At 32.6% G+C, this 15,123-nt stretch overlaps 2 protein-coding genes across 4 annotated transcripts; both read left to right on the top strand.

Annotated features, from left to right (window-relative positions):
• The first annotated feature begins 5,140 nt into the window (after positions 1 to 5,140).
• On the top strand, positions 5,141 to 9,914 carry LOC141690191 (nuclear transport factor 2-like). The gene is made up of 9 exons (XM_074494869.1): positions 5,141 to 5,407; positions 5,741 to 5,875; positions 6,394 to 6,913; positions 7,360 to 7,607; positions 7,798 to 7,978; positions 8,640 to 8,761; positions 8,844 to 8,909; positions 9,053 to 9,140; positions 9,589 to 9,914. Exons 1-9 carry the CDS (start codon positions 5,378 to 5,380, stop codon positions 9,684 to 9,686), a joined length of 1,488 nt encoding a protein of 495 aa, XP_074350970.1. The 5' UTR covers positions 5,141 to 5,377; the 3' UTR covers positions 9,687 to 9,914.
• Positions 9,915 to 11,258: 1,344 nt separating this feature from the next.
• On the top strand, positions 11,259 to 14,712 carry LOC141690164 (hypothetical protein At1g04090-like). Of its 3 annotated transcripts, none has more exons than XM_074494828.1 (3): positions 11,259 to 11,438; positions 11,550 to 11,659; positions 12,307 to 14,712. In XM_074494828.1, coding segments are annotated over exons 1-3 (1,722 nt in total). In that variant the 5' UTR covers positions 11,259 to 11,436; the 3' UTR covers positions 13,917 to 14,712. The 3 variants fall into 3 exon arrangements, with proteins under 3 accessions (XP_074350929.1, XP_074350930.1, XP_074350928.1); XM_074494827.1 differs by having other exon boundaries at positions 11,333 to 11,351; XM_074494829.1 differs by having other exon boundaries at positions 11,260 to 11,672; positions 12,307 to 14,710.
• The last annotated feature ends 411 nt before the right edge of the window (positions 14,713 to 15,123 follow it).

Below are 15,123 nucleotides of genomic sequence, written 5' to 3'. Positions count from 1 at the left end.
AATGAGTTTACTCTTTAAAAGAATATTTAAAATAATATTTCTCAACTAGTTTATGTCTACGCAATTAATAATCTTTAATGTTTAATCGAGTTTGAAATAAATAATCGTTGGAGTATACTTCTCCCATAATAAAGGAATAGGTATATAATATTTATTATTCAAACAATAAAATATAGTTGAGGGAATATGATCGTTGGGAAATTGTTTTAATAAAAGTTCGAGGTATTTTAATATTTCGTAAGTGGACGTTGAGTCCCTTTAAAACATACTATTATGGACTTGTAATTGTCCTATAATATTATCGGAATGATTCCCGGGTTTTCATCTTAAAATCCTGACCGACTCTCGGTCTTATAATCATGCGTCACGCTTAAAGCGAAATTAAATATTTTACGATATATACTTATCGTACAACATCGCTACATTTTGCGAAAAGTTCAATTACTACGTATCATGGCAAGCATGGTATTTATGCAATGATAATAAAACAATCCTTTCACAACACAACAGTAAAATGGAGTTGGGTTCGTATTAATCCCTAACAATGCAACAAGAGTTACAGAAGGGGGGTTGAATAGAATTCTTGAACCTTTTTCACAAATTATAAAATGTTATATCTTAATAATATATAAGTGTTTGATTTGCAAAGTGCGGAATAAGAAGTTAGTAAAATCAAAATACTAGTAATTAAAAACACAAGTCTTTAAAAATTTTCTGGTGGATTTGAATGTATCCACCAGAGATATATATTATATCAAGAGAACTCTGTGCAGCAAGATTAGCTCACAGCTGCTTACAAATATGAACAACTAAGTTTTCAGAGAAATGCTAAGATGCAGCTTACAATTATTTCTCTGAGATAATGTTCTTGTTCTTCTTGGTTTATATATCACCAAGATTACAAAGTAATAAGACAAGATAATAAAATAAAACCTATCAAGTCTAATACTATGCTGCTTCATTACTCTATTCCAGCATCTTTGAATATCTTCATAATAGCATGGAAATGGCAATGCTTCTTTGTTCTCTAAAACCCAGTTGAATATGCTTCCACATTCCTTTTGCATACACTCGACGCATGTGACTGTGTTGTCACTGTCAACAGATGTTTGAATTGAATCCGTCGGGTACATGATCATTCGTCGGGTTGCCTTGTTGATCATCCGTCGAGTGGCATTGTTGTTTATCCGTCGGGTAGCTATCTGGCACTTGACTTCATTTCATTTATGAAGAATTACAAGACATCATCTATGTACAATTAATCAACCTATTCTGCATATCTAATTAAAGTCATTACTATAGAATCTAAATAAGGTGTATGCAGAATGGTGCTACAGACTCATTATTACACAAGCTACTCACTCGATGGATAATAAATCATCATCCGTCGGGACTATATTGAGTCATCCGTTGGGACTATATTCCTAATCCGTCGAGTGCTACATTTTTCACTAAGTAAAATTTGCTAAGGTATGTTAATGAAATCATCAAGTTCATAACATATTCACAACAGTTCGTAAACTTGCCTGGGTATCTCGAGGTGGAGGATGCTCTACGTTCCGCTCTGAAATCTATAATCATGAACACAATTCATTTCGTTAGGTCCCGTTCTAATTTACGTCTACCTGCACTCATGCGCTAATTATTTTGCACCCTCCCAACTTACATTAACCTTATTATTCCTTTAATTTATTATTCACATCATGTTCACTTCCTTTTTCAAAGTATCTTAAGTTCATTTTCATTTTCATCGTCGGCTCCACTTATGGATTCTACGATTTCTAATCGCGCGGTCTCGGCTCCGATATTTTTATAAAATTGAAAAATAATTATTCTCACTTGAAATATTTATGGCATTTAGGAAACTCAATATTCTACTCTCTGTAAAAATTTCATGATTTATGAACCTTCTTAAGTCAATCCTTTATAATTTAAAATTTCGTAATTCGTAACAGTTTTTGTCGCGTAAATCACTTGTAGTAAAACGACCATAACTTTTGATCCGTAAATCGGAATCAAGCGATTCAAGAGCCTATATGATCCTTATAACATTTTCTATCATAAAAAATGGTTAATTTTCAAGAAACTACAATTTAAATCTTCAGGACTTTCTGCAGAAACTTAAAGTTACGCTTTGTTCGTTTTAGCGAGATTACGTTTACGATCGGAGTTTCGTTTATGTCTTAAATCTTTATACTACCACCAACAATAATCATATCATCATCAACCCACTAACTTCTCTCAAGAACATCATATTCTTGAGGCAACAACAATCAACCTTAAATCTACTTAACTAAACATCAAGATCTCAACAATATCACCACTAGAACTAGGTTTACAACTACATACTAAAAAGATCTTGAAATTGAATCTTAAATAAAGTTGGGTCAAAGATTTTTACCTTTCTTGAAAGCTTGAGATGTGTTCTTGATGATGGTGAAGTCCTGGGAGTGCTTGGTATGGTTTTTGGAACCTAAAACCACCATTGAAATCAAGAAACCAAAGAAGAGTTATTATACATACTATTCATTAGCAACTTTCTTGATTTTATTTCACCCATCAAACCTTAATAAAAAGAGATCAAGGATTTATCTTACCTTATTTTGGTTGTTAGGAAACTTGAGAATTAATGGGAGGATTTATCCATGGCTAGAACTTGAGGTTTTGATTTTGAATTCATTGGCTTGAAGAAGAAGGCCGAATGGGGCTTAAAGAGAGAGATGGAGTGTTTTTATGCTTGCTCCTTGGTTGCTTCTAGAAAATGATGTTGGTGATATCTTATATTGATTTGATATTCACCTAGTTTAAGATGCTAGGTTTATTCTTGTTGCCAAATCCATGGACAAATCTAACTAGCTTGTGGTAGATTACAAGCTAAGCCATTTGCTTAGCTTCCTTAGCTTACTATTCCATTAGCCTTGGTTAATTATCCTATCTCTAGCTCACTATTTGATAAAGTAACCATGGTTACTTTCTTACCATGGTTAGTTAGTGCGTTACGTTTATTAAATCGTTTACGCGTTCGCTCGGTCGCTTAAACGTTTTCGTAATACTTCCCCGTAAATGGTTCGTGACGTAATTCCTTTCGTATTTATTCCTTATGTTTTGAATTATCCTACTTTAAATCCGTAGGGTTTTATATATCGTAATTATATTATGATTCCCTTAATCCTCGATGATTCGTAAATATGGTCGTTTTTCGAAGTTCGTTTTCTTAGAAAACTAATAGCGTTTACATACACTCATTTGGTACGTATAATCATAATATCAACTCCGAAACTCATTTTCTCATGCACCACATAGTGTGGGCTCAAAAGATTTTCCCGTCCGTCAGGGTTACTATTCATTAAACGTTTTACAAGGTCTCAAAAATTCGAGTTATTACAATCGATGTGATTTTTTCGAATTTGATTGAATTGATTTGTTGAATGTTAATTGAATCAGGACTTGATTTTTTTTTGTTGTATTATAATATAAAATAATATAATATATATGTATGTGCATATGGATTATAATTAGAAGTGTTAGAGCATCTCCAACTCTTTAGAGCCCTTAGCTAAATCTAACAAGCGACATACATTATATATTATAGCCAATCTCTTCAAAATTTACACCTTCAACCGATGACTCCCATTGGCTAAAATTATAGTCACTCACTTGTTAATGGCTAAATTTGTTGATACTTTACATATTTGTAGTAGCTTTACGTCATCTCATACTGCCTTTTTCCCCGAACTTTTTTCTTTTCTCTCGTCTCCTTTTTATTCCAAACGAGCATATCACATTTAATGATTGAATCAACCTCAAGAACACTAACCCTAACCCCCAAACTGAATTTTGGATAATTATGAGATTTTTATAGATAATTATGGAAATAAAAGAAATATTTTCTGTTATTTATATTAATAAAAAATTAAGACACTAAAATTCATTTAAGAGTGTTTTTATCTCTTAATTAAAAATAACTAGCCCCAAAATTAATTTTTATGGAAAATAATTATAAAAATATCATTTTCAAATAAACACAATATTTATGTTTAATATTTTCAAAAAATATGAATTTTTCAAAAATATAATAATATTGGACCTTTGAAATACCCGTGATTTTATAAAAATATAACCATAAATTTTGTGGGCTTGGACGTACCGTTAGAGTCCCTGTTCGATAAATTTTTATAAAATAAAATATTTTCTAAATTAATAATAAACCCTTAAACAAATATACCGAGTGACAACTCAAAATATAGACCATCAAAGTCAATCCACGTATAATTTCATATAATTACGTTTTAACCTATAACAAAATATCCGAAAAATATTTTTACCATCAGGGGACCACATATAACTTATAACACGTAACATTTATGATAAAAAAAACATCTCAAACTGAGATAAACACAAAATATTTGATTTAATATATTATATAATAATCGCAAAATTCTTGAATCTTACATATCCAACCAATTTAGCTAATATTTTTGAAATACACTATCTTATAGATTGAGCAAATTATAGCTAACCATTATTTTATATTATTATTGTCAATTATTATAATCAACCCCATTAAAAATACCCCATTGAATATGCTCGTGTAGAATCAAAACTACCATTAAATTCGGTGCCTACCAATAATATAATGACATTGTACATAGGCAAACAATTGTTGCTTATGTTTTTATATTAATTAAATTAATAAAAGAAGTACAAGTCGATTTCAATATTAATATTAATTAGTTTAGTATTATTTTTAATTAATAAGGATAATTAAGTAATTTCAGTAAATTTCGACCGATTGTCAAATTTTTAATATTTTATCTATCGTAATATAGTATAGAGTATAACATATTTATTTCTAAATTTTCAAAATTTAAGAAATAAATAATTGATATAATAGAAACATATATTTACACTAAAAATTATCAAATTTAATCCATGAAACAAATACATGAACAAATAAATATTTCTAAAAATTAAAAATATAAATTGACATACCTTTCAAAAACTAGAACGTAAAACGAAATAATATATTATCAAATTTAGTTTTTTAATATTTATAAAATTGATATTAAATTAAAGATAATAAGAAAATACTTATAAATAAACAATTTATAAAGCCTCGAGGAAAAATGCTAGTGTAACGTTAAAAAACAAGGTGGTAGGAGTGAAGTGGTGGACTTGGAGAGCAGGATTGACTAATCATCAATTTTATCTCCTAATAATCTATACACACAGATAGTATATAGATTCAGATCTGTTCCAATTCTTTTCTTATACCCGTCTCTACAATCTCAAAACTTGACTACCCTTTTTCCTAAAAGCCCCAAAATTACATTTCTCAAGAGCTTTGAGTTTTATTGGGGAATTTTACAGAGTAATCATGGCTAGTGGGTACCCAGGGGCTGCTCAGGTGATGAAAGTTTTGATTTTTATTTGAAATTTCATCTAAAGATTCAATTTTTTTGATGCCCATGTGTTGAATTTTTGGTTTGTGTATGTATAATTAGATAATTGAGATTCTTGGTTAATCTTTTTGCAGAAAATTAGTTAAAAGATTCAATCTTTTTATTGCCCATGTGTTGAAGTTTTGATTTGTGTATGAATATGTAGCTGATTGAAATTCTTGGTTAATCATTTTGTAGTTAATTAGTTAAAAGATTCAATCTTTTTGATGCCCATGTGTAATTTTTTTTGGGTTTGTATGTGTATTTAGCTGATTGTGATTCTTGGTTGATTTTTGTAGGTGGGTTCTTACTTTGTTACTCAGTACTATCAAGTTCTTCAACAGAAACCTGATTGTGTTCATCAATTTTACAACGGCTCAAGTACTGTTATTCGGGTTGATGGGGAATTAACTGAGACAGCTTCTGAAATTTTGGTAATATTTCTTAGGAAAATCTGTTTGTTTTATTTGTTGTTATCTTGTGGTGTACTGTTATAGTGTTGATATGATAGATTTTGTACTCTTTGGTGCTTACCGGAGTAAAATTTTGTGCTGAAAAATGAAAATGGTACTGCTTTTTGCTGGTTGAATTTAGAGGTTTGTGGAAATGGTACGTAATTGTTATATGGACTAATTAGAATAAATATGCAGCTTTTAAGTTATTTATGTATACTTGCGATAGGTTGGGATGTAGTGTAATTAAAGGCTAATAAGTGTGACAATGAAATAAAATAATGGAACTTGTAATTAGCTATTAATGTTATCAAGCTCTGCCCTTTATCTTGTTTCGATTAGCTTGAATTAGCAAGTTTGTTTATCATTTGAAGATAAATCGCTGTAGAGAAAATGAAGTTTTGATTGATTATTGAATATTTCTTTTTAGCTGATTTCTATTTGACAAAGTTGCATGTAGGTGTTGCTTTTAAATCTTATGCACTTTTATCTATGTGCAGCAAATCCATAGACTTGTGATGTCAACAAACTTTACCGGGATCGAGGTCAAAACAATTAATTCTCTTGATTCATGGAATGGAGGTGTACTTGTAGTTGTTTCTGGCTCTGTGAAATCTAAGGAATTTATTGGACATAAGAAGTTTGTGCAGACCTTTATACTTGCTCCTCAAGAGAAGGGATTCTTTGTATTGAACGATATCTTTCACCTTCTTGAAGAGGAGGCCGTTCATCAGCAGGCAGCACCCACTCTACAAGAGAACAGAATTGACTATCAGCAACTAACACCTGGATATTTGGATAACAGCACCGACTACCAGCATTCAGCACCCTTATATTCAGACAACAATGTTGATTACCAGCATTCAGCACCTAAATATTCAGAAAACATAGTTGATTACCAGCATCATCCAGGACAAACTTTGCACGATGACACAGATTATCAGCATCAGGCACCCGTATATTATGACAATGGAGTCGAATCCCAACACACTAATCAAATCCCGCTTTCAGAGTCCGCAGGTATTGGGGCTACATCTTAGTGTGTAAAATATAATTGCTTGTTCATTTGTAATGAAGTATACTGCATAATGTAATTGAGTCCTTAAACATTGTAAGCAGGACCTGTTGTTTCATTCCAGTTAAAAGGAGTAGCAAACATTTCATGATGGTAGGTGAATTGTTTAGAACAGGTGATCCTTCCATATTTACGCCCTTGGTTAAATAGGTTGTTAGTGCTGTCATTTAAATCTGAGGTATAATAATCTAGAAGTTTTTTGCAACTCTTTGGAATTGTAAAAAAGAAATATCAATGTGTGGTTTCTTTATTCACACAATATTTATTGAGGAAAGCTGAATAATTAGTATGTTGTGTGCATTAGTATGATATTAAGTTGTCAATATATTTTTATATGGAAGCCCTCCCCCTAATTGCTTTATGTAAACACTAAGCATAATGTCTACTTCAGATGCTCCCAACTATGAGGTGGAGGTTAGTGAACATCTCAATTCCATGCATTTTGAAGGAGATGGCCCAGTGAATGAGTACAGTTTCCATGACCAGCAACAACATCAGGAGCCAGTTGTGGACTACGTTCAAGAACCTCCCGTAGAAGAGTTCCCTACTTCACATAATGTGGTGAATTATCAGCAAGAGTCTTTACCTGCTACTGATGAACCCATTGCGGAGCCTCAAAAATTTTCTTATGCTTCAATAGTATGTATCTCTACTAGTATACTTCATGTTTGTGTTATCATATCTTGCACAGTGAACTATTGATAGTTTGAGTAGTCGTGGCCCCAGATGAGATATATAAATATAAATCAGTTTCATGATTTGATCAAAGAGTGTTCCATACTAATACATGCCTTTGCTTTTGTTCTTTTTAAATTTTATAAACATGTAGTTACGAGCTTCAACGGGGAAACCTGCGCCATTGGTTGTTGTTAATACATATCCTAAGAGTACCCCAGCTCCTGTTTCTGAGTGGGACTCACCACCACAATCTAATAGTCAACCGTCAAACTCCTTACCATCCGTTCTGCCTGATTCTAACGCAGAAGTAGTTGAAGAAGCATTCTCTCAAGGTGCGCCTGCTACCTCATAGTCTCATACTACATTTTTTGTTTTTAGTAGTATAACATGGAATTTGAGTTTCATTTTCTTCGGTGGATGTTATCATGGGTTATTATGCAGAACTATTTATTACAGGATTTTGCTGTTTGGATCTAGCGGCCACTAAAAATAATATGATAATATGATCCATATGCTCACAGTTAATAAATTATTTACGAGATTATGGGGAAAAGTATTCGGCTGGTGGGGAAAAATCAATATACTTCTAATGTCGAATCAGGATCAACTAGGAATCTAGGACAGAAATAAAGCATTAGGTCGAATTCTTCTTTGGTGTCAAGTTAATAGCTATGAATAGTTATCGACTTATGGGAAAGGGTAGAAGAGTGGGACCTATTATGAGACAGACAATGCATTACAGACGTATGATCATTACGCTTCAACCTGGTTATTCCATTCCACCTAGCCAACTAATTGTGACACATAGACTTGCTCTGTACACATCTTAAGTAAACAGACTAAATATGTGTTCTTTAGTTGCCTATATGTGTACTAACAGATTTTTTAGATATTTTTGTCCAGTATCAGATTTTCTTGGTAACTGTTGTTTGTTAATCTATGATAAATTCATATATAAAGAATTTGTACATAATATTTTCTACTTTGTTTCAGGGGAATCAAAGTCAGTATATGTTAAAAATCTGCCTCCAACTGTCTCTACTTCTGACATTCAGCAAGAGTTTGAAAATTTTGGGAAAATCAAGCCTGATGGTGTTTTTATAAAGAATCGGAAGGTAGGAAACATCCAGCTCCCTTATTGTGCATATATGTGTAACCTCCTGCAGCCCAAAATTCTAAGGCGAAAATTCTTTTCAGGAACTTGGAGTGTGCTTTGCGTTTGTTGAGTTTGAAGATGTTGACAGTGTTCAGAATGCAATCAAGGTTTGAGCTTCTATGTTTTATTGCTTATTTTTGCCCCCATTATGCTTTTCCCTCCTATCCCTGTAATTGTTAGTTAATTCAATAATTTGATCCCTAGTTTTATTATCTATTCCCGCTTTTTCTTATGTCAATCTCTATTTTAGGCGTCTCCAATACATTTGGTTGGTAGACAAGTTTACATTGAGGAGAGGAGACCAAGTAGCATGATGAGCATGTCACGTGGAGGCGGGAGTATGTGTCTAAACTCTAGTTAAATAGGCAATATATGATATCTTATATATGTATTTGCTATCCCTTTATTGCTAGTGAATTTCCTTCCACAAGTTGTCATACAATATTTTAGAGCTGTCAATTAGCCAAGTTCAGAAGTGATTTGCTTAGATCTGGCCTTAATAATTTGATTCAAACTCTTATACTTATTTTTCAACAATTTTCGCCCAGACCTATGATAGACTAATATGTCCTTGTTCAGTAATGCCTTTCAACATTCTATGTTCTTATCATATATTTAAGAATTATACAGTTTCATCTTTTTATTGAACAAGAAAGAAACATAAAGTTCATATCGCCCTGTTGAATCAGTATGAACACTGTATTAACATATCTTTTAGTGATCCATTAGTTAGCGATCTTAATTAAAATAAAGCTTGTATTTATGGCGTCTAATTGTCTTGCTTAGGAAGAGGAAGGGGTAGAGGAAGTTATCAAAATGATGTTCACGGGCGTTTTGGTGGACGGTCTTTTGGCAGAGGCAACAGCGGTCGTGGTTCATATTGATATGAATAACCATGGAAAACCGACAACAAATGGTCAATACTGCAAGCGACTGCAGCGGTTCAAGGAAGGCCCTAATTTTACTCTTTTTTTTTTGTTTTGGCAGAGTGATTTTTGTTACTTGTTTTGAAATCCGAACATTTACCCTTCATGTTTTCGGGGAAAAAATTGTTGAATATGAGTTCTGTCTTTACTAGGAATGAGAGAATATCTTGTCCATTTTCCCGCTGAGATCGATTTAAGTTTGAGCAAAATCTTGATTCCATTGTATCATAATCACATGCACAATGCACACACATTTATACCTTTGTAAAATTAACTTGGCACTTAAATACTAAATATCAAACTTTTTTTGCAACACGTGCTGATAGTAAGGCTCAACTCATTCATAAGCTGGAAGCATTAGCAAACCTTTCCGAATTTCCTTTTGACATGGTCTTTCTAAATCCATTGCTCAAGCATTAGCTGTATGAAAGCACAGACACAGCTGATTATGCTGATGAAGATTTCAAAGGAATCAAGTGAAATGTTGAGATTAGATATCCTTCTTGGAGAAATAAGAGTTTGTTGAGATTAGAGTACATGCGGATCTGGAAAAATGTGCAACTTTTAGTATACAGTCATTGACAAATTTGTTATCAGGCTTAAAAATTAGTGTGAAAGATCCTTAATCTGTTTAATGTCTATTGCTGCTATCAAAGCATCTGTTAGGAGTAGATGACTACCAGGTTTGTATTGCATCTCCCTGAAAAAAATCCTCTGTAGATATCAAGGGACATAATAATTCTACTGTGAAGAAAAGAATGTGACACGAAAACAACTTGGTACAATTATTCAAGAATGATGTTTAAAAGACAGGGGGGTTTACCATTTTTATAGCCCTGCAATTGGACCTACATGCACATAACACATGAAATGAATTTAACGTCAATTTGTATGTGGGAACCGGGATCAGATGCACCACAAAGATTGATAGCAACAACCAAAAGTTGGCTGGTTTTCAGAAACAGATTTAAAATATCGAAAGAATTTATTTGGAATTTATATTAATATGATTCTTGCTTTACCTCAAAATATAAAAAGAATCCATATTATAACAAAATTATGAAAAATACTTGGGAGAAATTTAACTAACTAATAATAATAATAATAATCTATAAATTTTTAAACATAATGATTGATTTTAAAATTTATGTGAAATATGGCGGATTTAAAATACCAGTAGATTTCCAGCAGAATTTTACTGATATTAACCAGAATATTTCAAAATCTTACAAATTCAGGTCGAATTTTTTAATTTTGTTGAAAATTAGAAAATTCATCAAAATTTGTATTTTTTTTTTAAAAACTAATGTTGATATCTGAACAACACTATAAATATACTGTATTGTGGAATATATAAAATTCAAATTAAGTATCACCCTTTGTTGTCAATAAATTATTCAGAATTCACTTTAAATATACATTTGAATTTTTAATACAAAAAAAGATAATATACAAATTGAATACTTGGCATGGCTAGTTTATTTGCTCGGCAGCAATTTATATACTTTGCTTACAAAAAGTTAAATAACAGACAGAACAATAAAAAAGATGTAACATATATCAGAGTAAAGAAAGAACAAGAACACTCAAAAGTTAACAAACTTCAATCATTATTATGAAGAAGTAGAATTGCTAGCTGTTTATACATAAATACATATATCTATTTATAATTTTATATACTCACCTTATGTGATATTTTTTTTAATTCATGTCAGTACCAACCCCATATAATTTAATCTTGAAAAAGCTTATGCTTTTATCCAATTTTATTATAAAATTGTTTTGGGTTTTGATTGATTTTGCAATATATTATATTTATAGGGTGAAGATGTTTGGATCCAAATGTTTTTACTGGAAAAAAGTGATTCGTTTTTTGCCTTCACAACCTCAATCTTTCTCTCTTCCTGCTCCTCTCCCACAATGGCCTCAAGGTTTGATTTTTATGTATGTATATAAATTTATATTATTTTTTTAGTGTAATTGTGAGTTTTAATTTATGGGTTTTATGTAATTTTGTTGTTTGATTGTGGGGTTTTAGTTTGAGTGGCTGTGTTTAGACTTATTGGGTTAAAGTTTTGATTTTTATGGGATCAGTGTAAATTCGAGTTTTGTTATATGGGTTTGATCAGTTTTCTTGGTTGATTGTGTTTTCTTGTATATTCTTGATGGGTGCTTTTAGTTTGAGTGTCTGATTGGGCTAAAGTTTTGATTTTTATGTTTATACTTGTATATATGCATATGTGATTAGTGTAAATTTGATCTTTTTGTATGGGTTTGATCAGTTTTGTTTAATTGTGTGTTCTTGTATGTTCTCGGTGAGTGATTTTGGTTTGAGTGGCTGTTTGGAATGATTGGACTTGTGGGATTTTTGTGTGTTGGTTTATTGGTGTGTGAATATTGAAATTTAAGGTGTTTGATTTTGATATGATTTAGGTATTGGTATTTATTGATTTAACGTTATCCTATATGTGTAGCTGATTTAAAGATTGATGCTTTAATGTTATGTATTCATTTGGATCTTTTGTTGGTTGCTAAATGAAAATTGAACATGTTCTGTTTTGACTTCTTTTATGATCAGGTGAAGGATTTGGTACTGGGAAAATCAATTTGGGAGAAATTGAAGTTTGTGAAATTACAAATTTTGAATTTATATGGGGATGTAACTTGACACAAGATAGGAATAGAGGGATTAGCTTTTATAAACCATGTGGAGTGCCACAAGGGTACTTCATTCTTGGTTATTACTGTCAGTCTAACAGAAAGCCTATACGAGGTTTTGTTCTTGTGGCTCGGGAAGTTGTTATGTCCGAAAAAGAGGATTCTAGTACTAACAACCCAGATTATGCACCAGCTCTTATCAAGCCCCTCGATTATTCATTAGTTTGGTGTATAGATGAAAGGAGTAACGATTGCCTTAATGGATGCGCTTACTTCTGGTTTCCTCAACCACCTGATGGTTATAAATCTCTAGGATATTTGGTCACTAACAAGCCTGAGAAGCCTGATACGGAGGAAATTAGATGTGTCCGAGCCAACTTGACAGACAATTGCGAAGCTTATCGTCAAGTACTAAAAATCGATTCTAGTTCTAGATACTTGAAATTAACACTAGGAGTCTGGAGCACAAGACCCTGTGATCGTGGAATGCATGGAAAAGGTGTAGCTGTGGGTACATTTTTCTGCAGCAGTCATTGGAGTTCTGGAGAAATAAATATTGCATGCTTGAGAAACCTAAATTCCAATCTGCATGCAATGCCAAATCTCAATCAGCTTCATGCACTCATTAATCATTACGGACCTACTGTTTTCTTTCATCCAGATGAAGTTTACATGCCTTCATCTGTTTCTTGGTTTTTCGAAAATGGAGCGCTGTTGTATAGAAAGAATGTTTCCCAGGGTGAGAACATCGATTCGGAAGGTTCTAATTTGCCTGCTGGTGGGACAAATGATGGGGAATACTGGATAGATTTGCCCAAAGATGCTCGTAGAGAAACAGTCAAGCGTGGAAATATAGCAAGTGCAAAACTTTATCTCCATGTGAAACCTGCTTTTGGTGGTACATACACAGATATCGTGATGTGGGTTTTTTGCCCCTTTAATGGGCCAGGTATATTGAAGCTTGAGTTTATGAATGTAAATCTTGGCAAGATCGGGCAGCATGTGGGTGATTGGGAGCATTTTACTCTCCGAATAAGCAACTTCACAGGTGAGCTTTGGGGTATATATCTATCGCAGCACAGTGGTGGCCAATGGGTGGAAGTCACTGATCTGGAGTTCATTGAGGGAAATAAAGCTAGTATTTACTCCACAAAATACGGACACGCGAGCTTTCCTCATCCTGGAATTTACCTTCAGGGATCCTCCAAGATAGGAATTGGAATAAGAAACGATGCAGCTAAAAGTAGTAATTATGTGGATTCAAGTAGCCAGTATGAAATTATTGCAGCAGAGTATCTTGGTGACGGAGTTGTAACTGAGCCATGTTGGTTGCAATATATGAGGGAGTGGGGTCCAAAGATACAGTATGATTCAAGAACCGAGCTTGATAAAATTATCAGGCGTTTACCTCCGATGTTCAGAAATTCTGTGAAAAATGTTTTCGCCAAGTTTCCTAATGAGCTTTCCGGGGAGGAAGGTCCAACTGGGCCAAAGGAAAAAAACAATTGGTTAGGAGATGAACGATGGTAGGTTTGTCTGTAAGTCAGAAATTGTGTCGCTAACACATACAGGATATCCTAAACTGAGGCAGCTATATTGTAAATTTATGTAAATATTGAACTTATATGTGGGATAGTTAAGGCCTTATACTGTTACTGGGGTTGGAGGACCAAGCTAAGTTGGAGTTGTGATATTGGAACACAAGGAAGAGAACAAGTGTGTCGAAGCATTTGGATTTGATCTCGACAGACACAGTAAATATTCGTTTATACAGTTACGTTAAGGAATATTGCGGTAAAGATACTTTTGGTACTGCCTCCTGAATCCTGATTGCGAAATAACCAAGAAAGCAGTAGGATGTGAAAGATGGCTGTTTCTGCATTGATTAATATTCTTGATATCCCTTAAATGTTAATTTGGCTTCCGTTACTTGCAAGTGCTCCTTTGCAATGGAGGCATATTGATCCCAGTACTAGTCCAATTTTTTTGTTAGTCACACTGTCACAGTTGTCTTTGTAAGATTATCTCTTCGGATATGAATATCAAATCTGTGGAAGTGTTTTCTTATTCCAGTTGGAAGAATTGTCAGAATTTGGATCTGAGCCTCTGATAAGATGAGTTCAGTTTTCAAATTTATGTCATAATAGTGGGAATTTGGCTACTCCGGGATATCTTTTACCCAATGTTTGCGAGAAGCAAAGTGACAAACTAAGGAGGTGTATTCAGTTGAGATTTTGAAGGATTTTTATGGATTTTAGAAATCATGGGTATTCAATTTGGAATTTAAATAATCATTTAAAATGTGAAGGTATTTATTGGAATTTTTTTTTTAAAATCTGAGTGTATTCAATTTAGATTTTAAAAAATTAATCAAAGTTTGGTGGTATTTAATTTGGATTTTAAAAAATCTATCAAAATTTGATGGTATTCAAAAATCCGTGGATCTTCTTTTATTTAAAAAAGTTGTGGATTTTGATATATTTACTAGTACATTTTTTATATCTTGAAATCTTTTCAAAATACATGAGATTTTGATGCATTTTTAAAAAATTCTACAAAATATGCAAGACTCTACAAGATTTTAGATCAACTCCATCAAAATCAAGTAAGAATTAAAATCAACGAAGATCTTTTAAAATCCATAAATTATTAACAATCCTTTAAAATCTGAAATGAATACATGTATTCAATCAAGATTTTAAAAGATTTTTTTGGATTCTTGAAATCAAAAGGTATT

Source organism: Apium graveolens, chromosome 10 (assembly GCF_009905375.1).
Source record: "Apium graveolens cultivar Ventura chromosome 10, ASM990537v1, whole genome shotgun sequence".
NCBI classification, from domain to species: Eukaryota; Viridiplantae; Streptophyta; class Magnoliopsida; order Apiales; family Apiaceae; genus Apium; species Apium graveolens.
This window is presented reverse-complemented; position numbering and strand designations above follow the sequence as displayed.